This window comes from Ambystoma mexicanum, chromosome 3p (assembly GCF_040938575.1).
Source record: "Ambystoma mexicanum isolate Mex_15411 chromosome 3p, UKY_AmexF1_1, whole genome shotgun sequence".
Classification (NCBI taxonomy): domain Eukaryota; kingdom Metazoa; phylum Chordata; class Amphibia; order Caudata; family Ambystomatidae; genus Ambystoma; species Ambystoma mexicanum.
The window spans coordinates 522,677,285-522,696,764 of NC_090925.1; the positions used below are offsets into that span (position 1 = coordinate 522,677,285).

The 19,480-nt window shown below is 44.5% G+C and overlaps 1 protein-coding gene across 1 annotated transcript in view; it reads left to right on the forward strand.

Moving 5' to 3' along the window:
- The window catches only part of DNTTIP1 (deoxynucleotidyltransferase terminal interacting protein 1), a 184,132-nt gene that overhangs the window by 38,357 nt on the left and 126,295 nt on the right, over positions 1–19,480 (forward strand). Inside the window, exons 4-9 of the mRNA XM_069651219.1 lie at positions 1,229–1,327; positions 1,555–1,623; positions 1,916–1,972; positions 9,843–9,904; positions 10,080–10,122; positions 10,903–10,961. Of these exons, the coding sequence (XP_069507320.1) occupies positions 1,229–1,327; positions 1,555–1,623; positions 1,916–1,972; positions 9,843–9,904; positions 10,080–10,122; positions 10,903–10,961 (389 nt within the window). The remainder of the gene's footprint in view (positions 1–1,228; positions 1,328–1,554; positions 1,624–1,915; positions 1,973–9,842; positions 9,905–10,079; positions 10,123–10,902; positions 10,962–19,480) is intronic.

Consider the following 19,480-nt stretch of genomic DNA (forward strand, 5'->3'; position numbering starts at 1 on the left):
CTGTTCTATTGGATGACAATTCTACCGTGCAAATGCTTGAGAAAGTGGTAAAGTGCAGCAGTGGGGTGCCCCAGGAAAGGGGGCAGGGAAGTGAGGGATGGGCTAAGGTGGCAAGTGCCAGGGGAAAATGGGAGAATGCGTGCATTGGGCAGGGAGGAACAAGTTGGGCTAATCCGGGAAAGGGAGTCCGAGGGCAAGTGCTGGCAAAGGATGCAGGGGGGACTGGTAGGGGTTGGTCTGGCCCCTGTATGACTCTGAAGGGACCAGTCCCCAGTCACAGTAGAAGAGGGGGTGTTAGCACGGGTGAGGGAGGGGGAGAGCAACGGATCTTTCGAAAATCTGGCTCAAGTTGGAGGGGGCAAGTGAGGCCGTTCCAGAGGGAGGAGCCAGCCGAGGAAAAGGATTTACCTCCCCCTCTCTGCTTGGAGAAACGTTTAACCTGCAGAGAGTTGGATCCTGAGGACCGAAGGACTCTGGCCGGGAGATATTTAGGGAGAGGAAAGCTGTATGTAAAGAGGCCCCAGGCCCCAGACAGCCTTGTGGATGATGCAGAGGGTCTTGAATTTGATCCTTGCGGTCATAGGAGACAGTGGAGAGATTTTAAGGCTGGAGAGATGCCGTCCCTGGGCTTGAGGCCAGGGATAAGTCTTGTAGTCTTATTCTGGATTAGTTGGAGGGGGCGGACGGAAGAGAGAGGCAGATTGAGGAGGAGGCTGTTGCAGTAGTCTAGCCTAGAGTGAACCAGGGCTCTGGAGACGTTGAGCTTCTGGGGGGAAGGTGAGGAAAGTTAGAATGCTCCTGAGAAGTTGGAGCTGAAAGTTGGACTGCTTGGCAATGTCCGTGATGTGTAGAGAGAAAGAGAGAGAGCAGTCAAAGATGATTCCAAGGTTTAGCCCCTCGCAGGTAGGTGAGGTGATGGGAGCCAAGGAGTCTGGCCAGAGAGAGGGGGAAACCAGGAGCAGGCGTCCAATGAGTAGGATCTCTGTCTTACTGGCTTTAAGGCAGAGATCATTGACAGAGCATCATGCCTGAATCGCAGTCAGATATCCAAGTTGCTCTGTGAAGCAGCCCTTTGGTTGCACATAGTATAATCACAACTCATTCATAAAATGTTTTTTTAAAGTGTACTGTGTGGTAATTGGTGCTTCCTGGTCCAGTGCTATATTTTTCAGTTGGTTATTTAAAAGGGAACCGCCACTTTCCATAATGTTAAGGTGTTGTATTGCAGTTTTTCCAGAAGGCTGCAGTAAATGTCAGAGAAAATGTTGGCGAGGAAGTGAATCCAGAGCAGCTCATACAAGATGTCTGCCGGAGCTCCCTGGAGCAGGTCTGTTCTGATCCACTTCACTTGGTGGAGGGCCTTTTCCACACTTGCTAGAGCTATGTCCTGACATTTGCTATTAAGAGGGGAATGTTCTGAACAAATGTATGACATGGGGAAGGAAGATGTTAGAACATAGAATTACTGGCAAAGCCTGTGGCTTTCTATGTGAAGCTCTTGCAACCGCCACCATCGTATCCATCAAATGTGTGTTTTTCTTTTCTTGCTTTCAGGCCAAGCTTCTATTCTCAAACAATGAGAAGACGATTCTCAGACCTACTGTGGAGCTGGCAGGAATAAAGGTTGGTGCCTTCTGATGAGGCACAGTGGAGTGAGCTGTGATTGGGGCCTGGCTAAACAAGCCGTTTTGGAGGCATGTCTTAAAAGGCTGTCACATGGGGGCTTGGCTAAACTGGGGCTGGGTAAAGGGTATCCGTGTTGGTGGAAGAGCACAACTGGACGGGCGCTGGTAGTCCTCAAAACTCCAAGAGAACGTGGGTTACTGCCAGAGGGTTCCAGGCATACTTCGGCTGAGTGGTGCATGGACTTTGCACTTGCATTCTGCCTTGATTCATAATCTCTCTTTATCCTCAGCGAGCTCGACAAGGTGATGAAGAGTCCAGTCAGAGGGGGAGCCCTATTCCAAAAAAGGTGAAACACAAATGTTGAGTACTTCCATTTCAAATAGGTTTCCGTTTTGTGACATTAGTCCAAGTGAATTTGTACTTTTCACAGACTATTTTTCTACTATTTTTGCTGTTTTAGCTATTGAGATTCTGTATGGGTGTCCATCACACAAAAATATGGTGCAAACAATTATTTTGTAAGTGGAAGTGAGTGTGTTTTAGGGGCTGGGATCTTAGAACTGTGTATGAGGGGTTAGGGCATGTATGAGTTAAGAAATAGTATGAGTATGTGCTTTAGAGGTGGCTGTTGGTCAGTGGTGGGACCATGTCAGCACTTAAGCATGTTTTTTCAGGGAATGCAAATCCATTTAAAACTGCGTTTTTAAGAAACTAAGGGGGTGTGTTGCTGTACACGTGTGTTCCAGGTGTTTGTTTTCAAATGTTTTGGTAGATTGTGAAAACGTGGATGATACAGTATTTGCTGAGTATGGTGGTGTCTGTGAGTGAATGTTTGTTGAGGGAACGTTGTATGTTTTCAGTCAATGGTTGGATGGATAAAAACAGATTACTGTTCAACACATCAAAAACATAAAGGCTACGATGTGTCCTCCTGATGCCACATAGGAATCCAGTTTATTGCCCTCTATTCTTGTTCCATTCTTTTCATTTTGGTTCACAATCTGAAGCGACCTCAGACAGCCAACGGTTCTATGTGATATTTCTGCATTTTGAAGGGCGCACATAAAAAACAGTTTTTGTCTGCCGATTTTGTGTGGCTTTCTAAATGCCAAAGTATCACATTCTGGTGGGGTGGTTTCAACAGCACCCATGGAAAGGCTATTCCGCCCCCACCCCCTCCCGTGCTGGCTGATTTCATGCAAAACCGGTGGCTATCACCCCTTTCCTCCCTTCCCAATCCAACACATTCCCTCTCAACCTCCATCACTCAAACAGACAGACATGGAAACGCACAGACATTTAGCCCCTCCCTTCCCCACCACAAACATTCCCCCACCTCCCCCACAAGGACACTCGCAAACAAACACACACCAACAACACAAAAACACTTACCTCTCGCTCCTGCGGCTTCCCTCGCCCGAGCATTCCAGTCAGCCCCTGCACGCACTTGTGTTCGGCAGGGGCATGACAGATCGATTTATAAAGGCCTTGACCAGTCTCGCAGCCGTCCTTCTAAATCACTCTTTTTGGGATTTAACACAAAAAGACATATTCACTCACTGCCCAGTCAGCCATCCATCCATAATTCCTCAGCTCAACAAAGTAGTTTCTATCTGCTTCACCCAGCTAATACATGTTAAGGATTTGCTCCATCTTTTCTCATTCAATAATCCATTCTCTCTTGAAAATAAATACCTTTCCTATCTTTTAGGATAAGTATTGTAACTCCAGGTGTCTGGGCCTTCCAGGTTATGTTATGCAGTCTTCAGAGAGTCGGGAATGCTAGCAGCTGCATTCTTTTTGTCTAACCAGGCATGCTCCTACATCTCCTGAACTCTATCAGATGGCACCATCTGATGACTGCAGGTTAATTAATTTTAATTAATAATGGTTAATGAATTTGAGGGGAAATCTGTGCATCCTATGTCATCATGCTGGGTGCAGTAAACACATCAGGAAGAGAAGAGCTAAAGTGGACTGTAATCCAGCTGTCATGTTTTGGCTGTTCTGTTGCTGCTTTCTCAAAAGTAGTGCTATCCAAGGACTAGTTGGACTTTGGTCCAGTTGCTTTAGTTCCATTAGCTTTTTTTGTTGTTGGTAGGAAGACTGGCAGTTTGGATGACAAAATATGTTCAAGGTAATATGATCCTTTAGTTTGTAATTGTAATTGGTTATTTATAACGCGATTAATACCCAGTGGTTTCTAAGCCGGGACCTGGGGATCGAACCCCAAACCCGTGTTTCTCTGCATCGTCTTGCTTCCAAAACGAGCGTGTTGCCTCTGAGCTATCCTGTGAAGATAGTGCTTGGTACAAGTAGAAATTGAGTGTTCAGTCAGAGAATTGCATTTTCTATCTTCCTGTTAATCTGTGTAAGCTGCAAAATAAAGGGGATTGAGGAGGAGGGGTCACTGTGGAAGATAACTGCCCATTTTGAGAGGAAAATTAGCCTCTTTACCTTCTCTCTTTAAAAAAGGAGTGAACTGCAAGGACGACCCGGTGTAACGTTTGGCTTTGGTTTCATTTCTTCGTTTCAAAGAGGGAGTTAGGGTGATTATGACGTGTGGCGGTGGCTGTGGCTGTGGCAGGAGATACTCTATAAAGCTATGTTGGTGCAAGTAATACATATAAAGATAATGTGTGTGGGTCTATGTTACAGATGCTGAAACGCAGTCTATTTTGCACTTGTCTATCCTCGGAAGCCTGTTCATTGGAAGGATTGTGGTCTCCATCCCGAACTAGTTAAAGTAACCTGATGCAAGTATTGGGGATCTAGCTATCTGCTTACCATCAGAATAACGCAATGAAAAATCAGGAAGGGCAGAGTGGCATGTTGCCTTTCTGGTGACGCCACTGCATTGTCTGGTGTGTCTGATTTCTATTTGTTGCCTCTTGTACAAGAGATACTTTTATAAATCGTATTTTGTGCCTTTTTTAGTCTTGTGCTGACTTTGCTAACAGAAAGATTGTGCCAATGGCTCTTATCTGTCTTGCAATTTGTCCATGTTGGCTTATTGATAGGAACACATTAGACCTCATCACAAGTCCAGCGGTAACCGTGCCGGTTAAACCGGCAGGTTGCAGCCGGACCTGCAAATTTTACTGGCACCTGACTTCCCGGTAACATTGGGGCATTCCGACCCTCGGCAGCCGGAAAGTCAGTCGCCGGTAATTCTGGAAGTCCCCATTCCCATGGAGTCCTATAGGACTCCATGGGAATGGGGACCACGGAAGCACCGGCACCGTTTATAATGGTGCCGGTGCTTCCATGAAACTCTGCGGGCGGGTGCCCTTCTGCCCGCCAGGTCTGACCGTGGCAGGTGGGACGGCACCCACCCGCAGAGTCGTAGTGTGCCTTTCCAGTAACAACTCTGCCTGTAGGCTTACCGGCACCGTTGCTTCCGGACCGGCACACTCATAATGAGGCCCATTGACTGAAACACAAGAGGTTGTTCCTTCCCTGTGCAAACTGCAGTGTTTTAGAACTAGCAAATTGTCATGCAGATCCAATTAAATTATGAAATCGAAAAGGTGAAACTGTTTAGTTAATTATCAAATATGTAAATACAGACCTTTAGCTGGAAGTTATGCGGGACCATGTCCACGTTTTTGACCATGGACATATTTATATGTTATATTTCTCCAAAAAAGGTACAACTCATCAATGTTTAATACCACCAACGGTATCAATGGGGACTACTGTGACTTCGTCACACAACCAAACTGTTATACTGTGTGATTTTATTTGATTGATTCGAGTGTGCAAACCTAGCTCGAGAACAGGAGATTGCTCTACAATGGGAGGGTTCCAGGATTGAGTTTGGCATTTTATATACTAGCGCAATACTGTCGGTGGAGGAATGTTTATACCATTTACTCAGTTAAAACGTTAGGTTACAAAACAAAGTAATAACACTAGGAATAGCATTGCTGTGTCATGGAGTAGAATGGAGTACAGTGTGTGAAAATGAAGGGAGCTATTTGGCTCCTGCTTGTATGTAGCCTGCAAGAGCCTGGATGGTTTGATACCAACAGCTACCAGGAGCTACTTTTGTACACCCCTCCCTACCCCACCGCCGCCCCCCAAGGACAGCTGATGTGGAACAAGTACACCTATATGAATTTACAGGGATCGAAAATAATATTGGATAAGCAGAAACTAAAATCTGCTCCTGTGTATCTGGCATTAACCAGTGAGCAGGAGCGATCACTGGGGAACGAGGAGCTACTACATAGAGTTCCACAAATCTAAGTTCCACATAAGATTCAAACTTAACATTTTGTCGATTATGTAAGACCCATTATGCTTTTAATGTCATATAGACGTGTCCTAATGCTCATGTATAGATTGTCCCAAACACACAAAGTTAATGTCACATAGGTATCTTTGTTCAGCATCAGTAGGCTTGTGGAACAAAAAGTGACTCCGACTCCTGGTTGCTATTTATGTCCAACGAACCAGGCTCTGCTTGGTTACAAGAAGGAGCTAAATAGCTCCCAGCTCCTCTCAATTTCGAACCCTGACAATCTATAAATAAACATCAGAACGCTTCTATAGAACATTTAAAGCATATGGGGTCATAAATAATGGATAAAATGGTGCGTTTGCATCGCATGTGGAAGTTTTAGAACGCTATGTACTAGCTACTTGACTCCTAGTGGTAGCTGCTGGTCACTGGTTAATGCTGGAAACCTTGGAGCTGCTTTTAGCTCCTGCTTATCCAATATTAATTTCGCCCCCAGAAGTAGAAATGTCAGCAAACCTCTAGACACATCAGTTGTATACCCTAAATGATCTGTCAGACAGTTAAATAGCTCTTTTTAAAGTGCTAAATTGAACCAAAAGTATTTTATTGAACCAAAAGTATTTTATGAACAATAATATGAATTTAGGTATCAACATTCCCAGGATAAAGAAATCTAAATTGAGCACAGTGGTTAAAACTGGGGCTCATGTTCAACGGATATGTTAGATGCATTGCTCATTAGTTTTCTATAGCCACCCTAAATACAATTTTTTTTAATCCGATTTATAATACTTGGCAGCCTGCAATACCCACATAAAAGCTTGTAAAAAAAAATGTAATTATTGCAGGCTAGTTGTGACATCACTGCTGACCTACATGTAAAACCATGGCAAGCTTTTGAAATTCCTTTCTTGCAAAATAGCTTTTTGTGACACTTTACAGACTTTAATTGATTAGAAACTATTGTAGGTTTTTTTCACTGCTAGAGTTTGCGCTGCTAGAGTAAGCACATTAATGCAGGAATCTGCATGTCCTTTTCTGCAACACAATATATAAGGCGTGTTATTTTTTTGCCGAATCAGATTGTACCTTGATTTACATGTATCAGCAACTGAAAGATCTCTTACATTAAGCAAGAGATCGGGTATTAAAGGAGGTGACCATGTATCATAAGGAATAGTATACCCCTTACTATACGGCTAATTATATTGCAAGTCACCTCAGAATTCCATGATCCTATAAAGGAATACTTTATAATACTTGTTGAATTTTATAATGCAATAAATGGGCTGCAAATGGTAAATAAATTGATGGTTGCTGTGCATGAGGACTTTTCACAGAATGTTAGTGATTTGATTGGCAGAGTCTACCAACTGTGTGCTTGTCTGGCTGAAGGAGTCACAGTTTGGAATTTAAGTGTGTATTTGTTTTAGTTGTACAGTTCATGTATCGGTTTGGAGTAAGGGAATTTCTGTGCATAAATTGAGCCATTAGTGTTGGTTAAGATTGTTGAGCAGTCGGGTAACATGTTGTGAATTTGTTTGGGAGACTCCAGGAGTCATTGACTCTATGTGATTGGAGTTGTTACTGTTATTTGTATTTGTTTAGACATGTGAGGAATTGACGATGTGTGTATTCGGGTAAACTGCCTTTTGCATGTATGTGATGGCAGCAAAGGTCAAATGTGAACTATAAGGAACTCATGGTGGCAACAGCAAAAAAAGACAGACAGAAGTGATCACAGTTAAAGGGTGTTTATTAAACTGTACAGGTTGGAAAAACGCCTAATCTAAACCTAAATCTAAAATGGGAGCAAGCGTCGACCATCAAATGAAAATAAGGCAGTCCTTGTGGCATCATGTCAAATAAAAAGGGCCTAAACTAAGAAACCTATTGCCAAACCTTACAACTAATACAAAAAAGGGTGTGGGATGGTTTTCAAGAAATGCAAGTGCTCTCAAATAATATGTCAGCATGCAGAAGCTAGGTTCTTCCTTCCCCATGTTTTGAGCATAGGGTAAGGTGGGATCTTGGAGCACAGCACACACTCGAGCTTCGACAGTTCTGTTCGTGTTTGTCAGGAGCCTCAATGGCCAAGTCTCGTTTCTCTTGAAAGGCTCTTGCCTTTTGAGGACCTGACGTATTCAAATAACTAAACAAAAGTTCCTTTAAGAAAATGAAAGTTTGTTTCCTTGTTTTACTTAAGGTCAGGGCTCTTTATACCTGGGTCCCCTTTTTCCGCGCTCTGGCCACTGTTTCTCGTGGTGTTGGATGATTGCTTTCATCCCTTTGATCTCTCTCTTCTGGGCTTGGATCCTGAAAGAGTTCCTTTGAATATTGAGGCCTTTTTTGGTAGGTTTCGTGGTGTAGAGGGCCTGATAGCTTTACCATATGAAAAACTAACTAACAAACACAAAGTTCTATTTTACGTATTTCTCAGGTGATGGCATTCACCCTTGGGTCCCCCTCTCCTGGGTGCAGACCCTGTGTCTCCTCTCAGCCACCCTCTGCCGTGTTCACTATGGCTTTCTCGAGTTCTTTTTTCACAGATCTCAATGTCTTTTAAACGGTTCCAGTGGACATCCCTTGGTCGGCTTCACTCCTGTCAACACACTGTTTCTTAGACTTGCCCCCTTCTTGACAGCATCCCTCGGTCAGGTTCATTCTTGCCAACCTCAAATTTGCAAATGTTTGCGGGATTCACTTCCCTTGCTTTCTCACAGTTTGTAGGTCAAAAGCAGCAAAAGCTTTCGACTGTACAGGGATTTTGCTTGACCTCCTGTATGACCACTTTGATCTAACTTGCCGGCTCTCCTATGGCCTTCTGGTTTCTGTAGTTTTACTCAAACAGGGATTGACCAGAGTGTGTCAAGTCAGCACCCACGTGGTGCCGGTTCCCTCTGCAGCTGGTGTCCACTTAACACTTTTACAGTTCTTTTCAGTTTGCCATTTTGCGTCTTTCATTCACCACAGCCCGGCTCTTATCGGCTCTCCCCCGGCTGTCATGAACCACTTGGCGTTCCTCGTAACTAGAGTTAAGGCCGGTACAAGGAGTCTCCCTTCCTCCCGCTTATCAGCGTTGACACGCTCCATGTACCGTTTACATCTGTTACACACTTGGGCTATTGTCCTTGGGCTTACGATTCCCTCAGCAGAGGTTTCACGGGTCTGCGTCCGAAAGGGCAAGGTCGTGTCTCTCCTTGTCAGCCTCTCCATATACGACGCCTTTCTCCTCCTCTTGAACTGCCAGACCTGTATAGCTGTCTCGTCGTGAGGTCTGCCTTGCTCGTACTGTGCACTCTTGCTCCACCTTTTATTCTTCTGGAGAAGGGAAAGGGCTGTCTGGTGTGTGCGATTCTGAAGAATTGCCTGACCCTGGTATTGGGACATGTCAGGTAAACTGGCTCTGGTGTTAGTCCGTTCTCTGGTGTGTCTTGCGAAAGTGTCCGTGTCAGAAAAGTGGGTGGAGGCAGTGGTTTTGAATGTCCTATGTGGTAAGATGGGGAGAAAAAGTGTTGAAAGAAGGGGGATACCACGTCTCACCTGTCGGTGTCCCACTCCCACAGGAGACCCCCATCCAGGTGATTCTCCCTCACTGGTGCACCCCCAGGAACTGGATCCAATAACGATGGCCATGTCCTGGCCGCCTGGATGGCAGATCCACAGGGACTAGCTAGGGAGACACCTTTAGGTTACTCACAGAACACGTATGTATTTGTGAGGCAATGTGGGATTGTAACATAGTTGTAGCCACATGTTCAATTGTTTGTCAGGGTGGTTATCTTGAGAGCGAGTTGGCAAGCTATCTTGACCAAATGCTTTTTGTGTAAGGGTTTGGCTGTAAGTAGTTTTCTGTTGGGCAAGGCAACCAGGTATGTGTGGCTATTGGTTGTGGTGATGAGGCAGGCATGGCTGTCTGTGGGGGGTGCACACATGACTTGACATGTGTTTTTTTTTAATTTTTTTTCAGAGGAAGGGACGGCCACCAGGAAACATGTCACATAATGAGCGAGCGGCCTTGGGCATAGGAGGGTGAGCATCACAGATAAGAGAGGCCCCATAGCCTGCTGCCACTGATGTTTTTTGTAGTACTGACCTCTTTCCTCATTCACATCATAATCTGTTGCAAGTGTCTTGTCATTGGATGCTGGTCAATGGTGCCAGCACTGATGCCAGGTGCTTTCACTTTTGCTCTCTTTTTCCTCAGGTGGAAGGTGAAATCAGAGTCAATTCGTCGTGATGGGCCAAAGGTAAAGTAGGAAATGGATCATGCCTTGCAATTGACAGCAGTGCTTGGAGTGTGGAAAATTGGTGGAAGCTTTGCTGTGAATGTAGGTGATGGCAATGCTCGGCCCTTGGGTAGGTGTATTGCTGGAGTGGTGTTTAGGATCAGGCCTGCCTTCTTGGTCTGTGGATGGAATCAGTAGTGCATTCCCATTCGGTGGGTGGGACCAGCAGTGTTGCCTTGGTCTAGTTCAGAGCAGGGTTGCATTATCTGCCTATGTTCTTCATCTGTGGGTGGTAATCCTCTGTATTTGGTAGTTGCTGCACTGACTTTTCCTCATTTGGTTGGAACAGTCTAGCGTTCTTAAGTGAAAGCATTACTGATTTTTCTGTCTGTGAGTGGCAGCAGTGATGCTTTCCCAGTGTGGGGCTGGGAGCAATGCTGATTCATAGGTCTCTGGATGGTAGCAGTGTTATTTACCTTTTTGGAGATTAATGCAGTGCTGCCTTATCTGTCTCGCTCTGTTCTCTCTTCATTGGTAGTCTGTAAATTGGAGCAGTGCTTCTTTCTCGGTCTGTGGGTGGGTTCACTGGTGCTTCACAGTATGTTGCGTCTGTTGGCACAAGCAACACTGATCCCTCGGCCAATTGTGGGAGCAGTGCTGAATCCTCTGTCTATGATTACAAACATTACATCTGAAGGTTTTGTATTCTGGAGGCCTTGTTTTAAATGATTAGGAAATGGGATTAAATGTAATTACATACCATAATACTAACTTATGTTCTTTTCTCACCTTCTCCAACAGTGGGAACCATCCCGGTTAAAGGATACCACCAGATTTGTTTTGGGCTCTCGAGCAAACAAGTAAGATATTCCAATGTATATGCACTGCCTGTGCATTATGGACTAATCCATCCTCAACCTTTAGTCTGACTGTCTAATCTTTATGTACTATCCCTAAATATTGGGGAACTACTGATTCTGCGTCTCTGGACCTGAAACAGTTTCTCAAAGCTGTTGATTTAAATTCATGCTCTCTGACTCGATCCATCCCGCTCAGACTGCCTCATGCTTTCTGCAGACAACATTGGTTCCCCACCCCTAGTGCTTGTTGTTTTAATTAATGTTTTCTGGAGTTTGGGCCAACCTCACAGTTTTTGGGGACTAGGGAGTAACATTGTAGACCTTTTCCCCTTGTAATGTAGGTCGCAAGGTCTCCTCAATGCTCCCCTCCATGTATTTTTATTGGCAGAGAAAGAGCACATTTATGTTATCTTTTTAAAAAAAAAATTCCAGGCACCAGATCTTGTGTTTTAATTTTTTGAATTCCCATACCGTCGTGATTCAAGCTATTTTTCATTGGGCTCCCAGCAAGTCTCTGTAGATGGCCTGCTTTGTGCTTGTTTTGTGTTTCAGTAATGACAAAGGGGCAACTGATCCCAGCCCTGTGCAACGATGGTTTGTTCCCGAGCTGCTGAGCATTCGACTCCTACGGATTGCAGAGCACAGAAAATGGCATAAAGTTACCATGGTCTTTGCCCTTTTCATTAACATGTGGTTTTTACATTGGAGGGCAGGTGCTACTGTTGTTGGGAAGGGCAGTTGACACACATAGAAGGGCTCATCCACGCCTCTGGCCCTTCTCTCTCACTTCAGAGACACCCACACCAAAGAATCACAGGGCTCTTCAGTGCATCTGTGCCTTAATCTCTGATGCAGCTTGTTCTTGGATTTGTGAGACATAGGCAAGGGTTGATGATATTTAAACAATGCAAAAAGATGCATATATCCTGTGATTTACCAGAAGGCCTTACTGTGTTTTCGGTAGGATGGCTTTCTGACAGCTTCTTCTAGGTATCAAGTATGGTCTACATACCGTACGCTTTTAAGAAAGACAAATCCCAAGGTGTACAAGGTACTGTCCATTGGAAGGCTCGTCTTTTCTCTGAATCAGTGTAAGAAGCTTAAGAAGAATAAAAGTGATGCCCACACATTGGCACACCTCACCTGTAAACCGTCCTGTACCACATTTTATACATGATATAAAGGAAGATTCCCTAACTTTCCATTAATACTTATCATATTTGTGCCTTAATAGCAAGAAATATCGCACCCCTCTTGGAACCAAAATGATCTGATTCAAAGTTCTATCCTGTATTGCTTTAACCCCTTAACTGCCATGGGATTTCCCCCCCGAGTGCCAAGGCCTTTTTTGGTGATTTCGGTATGTCGCCATTCAATGTCATGTAACGTTTTTGTTACAACATGAGATATCTCGGCCAAATTTGGCCCCGTTTTTTCCCCACATGTAGGCGGTCATAACGGCACCCAGGAATCCTAGTATGCTGTATGGGGGGTGAGAGAAAATAACCAAAAAGGCAGAGAATTTCTTTTTTTTTAAATGCCAATAAAATGATGCACAAAGATGCCTCTGGTTTTATCCTTGTAAGAGCTAGGAAAAAATGGTTTGCTGTGCTGAATTCCCAATTTTCCTGGCTTTCAAGAACAGGTTTAGTGGAAACGATATGGTTATCAACCGTTTTGTGAGAGGTAGCCGATTTTGGCCTTTTTTTTCCAATAGGACATGCGTGGACGGAATGGAAGAAAAGGGTAGGAAAGCTGAATGGGAAGACGGAAAGGCATACATTTCTGAAAAGTAGACACAATTCCAAGTTTAGGAAGGAGTGATTTGCGCAGGTCTGGCAACAACTATGTAGGAAAAAATTCCATAGTTTGGGGAAAAAGCCGAAAAATTGCCAAAAAAAGGTATGTGGTAGCCATGGTTGGCCTGGCACGGCAATGGCTTCTATGAATTTTGAGAAAAACAATGCTCCGCTACATTCCCCCAACTCTTGCAGTTAGGAAATCACACATTCTTTGTAATGTTTCGCAAAACAAGCAATACCAAAAGCCAAAAATGAGCCATGGTACACTGGACTTTTATGCTTACAGCCTGAACAGACGTACTTAGCATGTGTAAATAAGGAAAACCAATGCGGTGAGGAAGGCCAAGCATACATTTTCGAAAGGCAGACCTTTTGAAGGGTAGGTGACTTGTGTAGGTTACAAAAGTGTATTGGGCCCAAAGCAGCGACTAAATGTAGGTCACATTTGGGAAATAAAAGGGTTGTGTGACAAACGGCTGCAGCAAATGGGTCGAGACGTTATGAAAACCACGCAAACAAACAAATGTCGTATCTTCCCACGTTCCCACAGGTGTCCTGATGAAAACGGTACCTCACATGTGTGGGTGTACCTACCTGGGCGCAAAGGGAAAAGCCGAAAACACTAGTAATCCCAAGTCTTTTCACACAGCATTGGGTTTCCTTTTTTCCTTGGTGGCTTCGACACCCTAGGCCCAATCTGTAGGCTGCCCACATGAACAAAATGTGCTGTGCCAAAAGGCTTGGGGTTACCAGTGGTTTAGCCTTTTCCCTTTGCGCCCAGGTAGGTGCACCCACTCATGTGAGGTACCGTTTTCGTCGGGACACCTGTGGGAACGCTGGAAATAAAAAATGGTAGGCTGCATTTCAGGGGGGGGGGCTGAGGGGCACCCTAAACCGCTGGGGAATGTTGTAATGGAAAGCGGGGTGGCCCTCTCCCCCACCCAAAATGGAGTGGAGGCCATCTCATGCAGCCCTCCCTGGGGGCAGATAAGGGGGGAGGCATCACATACAGCCCTCCCTGGGGTCAGGTGTCCTTTCCTAGGAGCAGATATCTGCCCCCACCCTGATTGCATAACATATGAAATTATTTTTCTTTTTATTTGGGGCCTTGGGCCCTTCCCTGGGGGGAAGATGGCCCCCAGGGGTGCCCAAACCTTCATCCCCATTCTTTGGGGCCCTGCCCACACATATCTGGTGGCCTCCCCCTCCCCCCACCACAAATGGATATGGGGATCTCATGTAGTACTCCCTGGGGGCAGATGCCTCTTCCTAGGGGCAGAAATCTGCCCCCAGGGAGGGCTACATTATGTGCCCCCCATCCACTTAGGGTGGGGGGTTGAGAGGGCCACCCCCCTTCCTTTTCAAAAAACGTCCCTGGTAGTCCAGTGTTCCCCTCCACCCCCTTTCCATTACATTGTATCATTTCTTTATTTTTTTTTAGGGGTTTGGTCCCTTCCCTGGAGGGGCAGATGGCCAAACCTACAGACCCATTCTTTGGGGGCTCGGGGGCCGCTTACCAATAAGCAACCCCCCCCCCCCCGCCCGCTTCACAAACAGATCCTGGTGGTCCAGTGGCATTGCTGGCCGTGGATCGAGCGCTTTGCTCCCAATTCGCGACCAGCAATTCTTTCACAAAAGGTGTCATTGGAAAGGGGCGAGTCTCCCCTTTCCACCGACACCTCCCTCGATCTCCGGCTTGAAATACAGCCGGAGATCGAGGGAGAAGGGCGCTTACCTTCTCTCTTCACTGTGGCAGCCGAAAATGGCTGCCGTGGTGAATTTACTTTCAGTCTCACATCGGCGTGCATTATGCACAACGTTAAACTGAAGGTAATCCAACCCCCAGGCAGTGAGGAGGGACCTCCCCCCTCACATAGCCCGGGGGTTGGCGCTCAAAACAGAGTGCCTAAAAGGACAAGCTTATCTCGTCCTTGGCAACCTGGAGGAAATGCCAAGGACGAGATACCTCGTCCTTGGCACTTAAGTGGTTAAAGCATATACATACCATAGACATCTTGTATTTTTGTAATTGGGGTATAGGGGGGTTTAAAGAGCACAGCCCTAGCTAGGAAGAACAGTGCACTGTACATGTTGTTGAAGGTAAAATATATGTGGCATGGAATATTCTTATTATGGGGATGGGTTTGATGTCGGAACACCAGGAGCCTAGGTCTTTGCTAGGTGTTTAGGGAGGAACTCGAGCCCTTTCCCTACAGTAAACATGAAAGCGTTTACGTGATACAGGTGTCCCCCGGGATGGTGTTCCAGTAGGCAGGGGCATAGCAAGAGAAGCCTGTTTGTTTTTTTTTTCTTTTCTTTTTTCGTGTGCAACAGTTTCACCTCAAGCCTAGCGAGGGCTCTTGTTACATGAAGATCAAGTGATTGCGCTACATTACTTCGAAATGAATGGACTCCAAGAACAGTGGTGCAAACCCATCACTGAAGGCAGGGAAAGCACCCTGCCCGGATCTGGCCCGATTACACCTCTTCAGTGATGAAATTGATATCTTGTTGCCTGCCCTTTACACCCTTTTCATTGCTGTGATAGAATTGGGCAGAATACCCAGCTCGTGGACCGAGGCCATAATCGATCGAGAGGGACAATCCCACCAACTTTAGACCTATTTCATAGCTTGGCGAAACAGGGAAAATCTTTGCCTGAGTCGTCCTGGGCCAAAGAATCATCGGCAGTCAGTCACCTACAAGCAGGCTTTCAACCGGGTTTAAGCACAATTGGGCAATTGTTAAGACTTTTTTTAATCCATCTAAAATATTTAGCCTTGAGGAATATGAATCTTTATACCATCTTCATTGACATCAAGGCTGTTTGACGTTATTCCTCATAACAAATTATGCATGTACTTTGCCGAATTAGGTATCCCTAAAGGCTTGTTAAGCGCCATCATGTGCCTACATGCGAACAATATGGGGGAAATTGGAGCATGTCAGGAGAAACCACCACCCATATTAATATTAACTGTGGGGTCCGCCAAGGGTGTGTCTTGGCTCCCACCCTATTTTCCATATTCATCAATACATTGATTGTTGGCCTGGAGCAAGACAGACAAACCCATGATGAGTCATGATCTCATTCCTCTCCTGCTCTTTACCGCCATCTTGATTTTCAAAACTCCTGCTAGACTAAGGAAACAGGTCGAAATCTTCTATAGGGGTGCATGGAGAGTGGCCTCACAATGAATAACACCAAGATTAAAGTTATGGTATTTTGCCCCATAATAGTAAAAAGAAGCAGAGTATATTATTAAGTTTAATAATAGGGGGGCAAGCAATTGAGCATGTGGAGACTTTCGACTATCTGAGGATTCGATTCTCAGTGAAGGGCACATGGTTCCCCAGCTGGAGAACGTAGCTTCATCTTTGCATATATCTAGCAGTGCAGTACTCAAATTGGCTAGCTCTTTTGGTGGTGGGGGATATGTCACCCATGCTAGAACTGTACAACATTCAAGCTAAAGCTGCAGCGATTTACGGTGCTGAAATCTGGGATTATACCAATTGCGACAGGCTGCAAATAATTGAGAATGAAGGAATCTTATGACTGTCGAAAAGCACATCTAACGTGGCACTACATATAGAACAAGTACAAACTCGTATAGCTGACATGCTGACTAGTAGAACCATATTGTAATGGGCACAACTCTGGTCCATGCCAGAACTAATAAAATACAGAGAAGCCCTGATTCAGGTAATTTCACAAGCTGGCAGAGAAAAATTCTGTGGTGTAATCATGTCAGGGATGAACTGGGTGCGCTCCATTTAAACGAGCTTTGGATGAATCCTTGCACTATAAATTGCCAGACAACATCTTTCATTCAGCAAGGATATCTCGCAAGGTTGCAACTAGCTATTTATTTTATGTCGTCGGCCCAAGCACCTGAATACCAAAGCTGTAAACTAGTTCTTGGGAAGGAAGTTTATCTGGACAATATAAATGCACCACTGATGAGGAGTCTTTACAAAAAACGCATCTTGGGCATGCTGACCCTTACTACCTTTCTCTTAGGAAAAGGTACCTTAGACCGATTTTGCAGAAATATAATATCAGACACTTACATGAGGCCCTAATACTGTCTAAGAGCATGGTCGATGATCTTGTGGTCTTTGCATTTTCAAATTATATTCATTGTGCCTGGTTACTCAGGAAAACATGTCTTTAATCAAATTTAAGGGGCTAGAATGCTATACAAGGGTAGGACCATATACAGGACTGCACATTGCACTTTTTTACCTCACTTCTTTAGATGTAACCTTGCATCAGATGTTTAGTGCATATTTCTATGTTCTTGGCATTTGGGGAAACTGCTGCGTCAATATATCCTGTCCTTCCAAACTACAAACACATGCATATATCTCTTCCATACAGAGATGTGTTGTCTGCATGGCTTCGCAGCATCCAAGGCATAAAATAAACAGTGTTGCATAGCAGTTTGCTATGCAATTTTGTAGGTTTGCTAATTAAATTGCCACTTAAGTAGCACAAGTAGCTATTTAAATGACCCTGTTCAATGAAACAGCAGCTCACCCAGCATTCCTTTCTTGCCCTCATTGCTCTCGCTGCCCTCTTTTCAGTGTTTACTGCAAGGTCAAAGGGGCTAATGTAGAGAGAGTGTAGCAGTAATCCTCTCCTCCACGCTTAAAAGTGCTAAAGGCCTGTGTGGGAGTGCTAATCAAAAACTTTCTTTTGCAAATAATTGCAAACCAGAAGTAATCGGGATGATACTTTAATTAAGCTAGCCATGTCCTGTTTGACAAAGACCAATATGTGTTAACTATATTTTTTAAAGGACAGTCCTACAATTCCATTCCTAAAAAATGTAAGTTGTTACATAATGCAGAATTACAGTATTGCTACTGTAACACACTGCAGTTTCTGTTTTTCAGTGAAGATTAAGTTAGTTTATCTAAATCCATAGTGTCGATTATATTTCATTTTGTTGGGAAACGTGTATCATATTGACAAGTGAACACTTATGAAAATGTGCATGAACACAAGGCCAAATGATTCTGATGGGAATCCTATTTCTGGGACCTGCTGGTTGAATACATCTGCGCAATAGGTGTTCAACCCATGAGCTGATCCCAAACACTTTGGCATTCTTTCTTATCACCTTGTTGCCTTATATCAGCTCCCGGAAAGCGAGATGGCTGCAAGCTACAATATTGCACATAATTTGGCCAGTTCTCTGCTTGCTGCACCATGCACTTGATTAGTCTCTTACTTTCTTTCCTCTTGCATAATAAAAACACAAAGCTAACTAGAAGTTTACGCAAAGTAGTGATCAATAGCTCCATCCAATCTGTATTGTTTGCATTATATATTACCAGCTGTGGGGGAGCTGGCCCATTCGGAGGCCGTGGACGCAAGCGGAATCTGCAAGTAGCTACCCACATTTCATGCTGGGCAGCTGCCCATGCTTCCCCTTGTCCATAGAGGTGCAGGACAAGTCTCAACGGGAGTGCCACTTTTTTGGGTTTTCAGAGCTGGAATGCTGTGCTTGGGCCAACCTGACTCGGGTTTAAGGACCTTAAGTGGGCCTGCCCTCCCCTGAAAGTGGTATTTAACGTTATATTGAAAACAGTTTATATCAATGACAGGCAAGGGCCATCTTGTCCACCTGAAGTTGGCAATTACCCTGCCTGCCGCAAAACTATACTAGGTCCTGAGTCTCAGACTATGACTTTCTTTAACATGAACTTTTTGATTCATGATACTTCCCTACTTCTTCTTGCACAACATGGGTCAAGCATAAAATATATACGAGACACTGATCTGTGCAACACGGACTGCACCCAGCTGCACAGAGCCTTGTAGTGAAAACTGTTTTTTCAGTCTCTTTTTATCATATCTATTTATTTGTGCCCATTCATGCAGGTCACCTTTACATTTTACAGACACTCCTCTCTCTTGTGTATTCAGCCGTACATAAATATGCTGTATTTATGGACATTTTATGTCTTGGGTACAAATAACCTCTGATGACATTACGATTATAAGTAAACAATTGCTAATCAAATACGTTTGTTTGCTAATCAAGAACATTTTAATGAGCAAACCCTGCTATCATTTTTTGAAAACACTTCAACATAGAAATTTGCTATATTGGGTGCCACCTTCTTACATAGTCTCACATCATACTGTAAAGACTGGAGGGGGTGTCTTTACTCCTGCTCTCTATATGGCAGCGGAGAGGGACAGAGGACCCCAGCCAAGATTCTCTATAGGGTAGCGCAGGTCGAGCAATCAAGGCCTAGCTTCTCAGGAGGTGATGCAGGCTGGTTCTTAAGTACAGTGTAGTCCCGAAGCACCCACAAAGGAATGTCCACACACTGTATTGGTGAAAACACAGTCTTTATATAATTAAGGTTTAAGGTTATATACACAATCACAAAAACTCACTTTGTGTTCAGTTAATTTACAATGGCAAATATATACAGTTCTAAGTGGTACCACCATTATTATCAAATTTCATTAAAGTGCATCAACTGTACTCTGGTCAAATGTCACACAAATCAATTAATAAAGGTAACCAACAATAGACATAGGAGGAAAAGCAGTTGGTTAGAACAATTGGCAGAATACTGGCCCCTACCACTAGACACAGTTCTGTGTGGAGATCCCCCCCACCTGGGAAACCTGTAAAATAAAGATATACAACAAGCCCAGTCCATGTATTGTTCAATTAGTCTTATTTATTT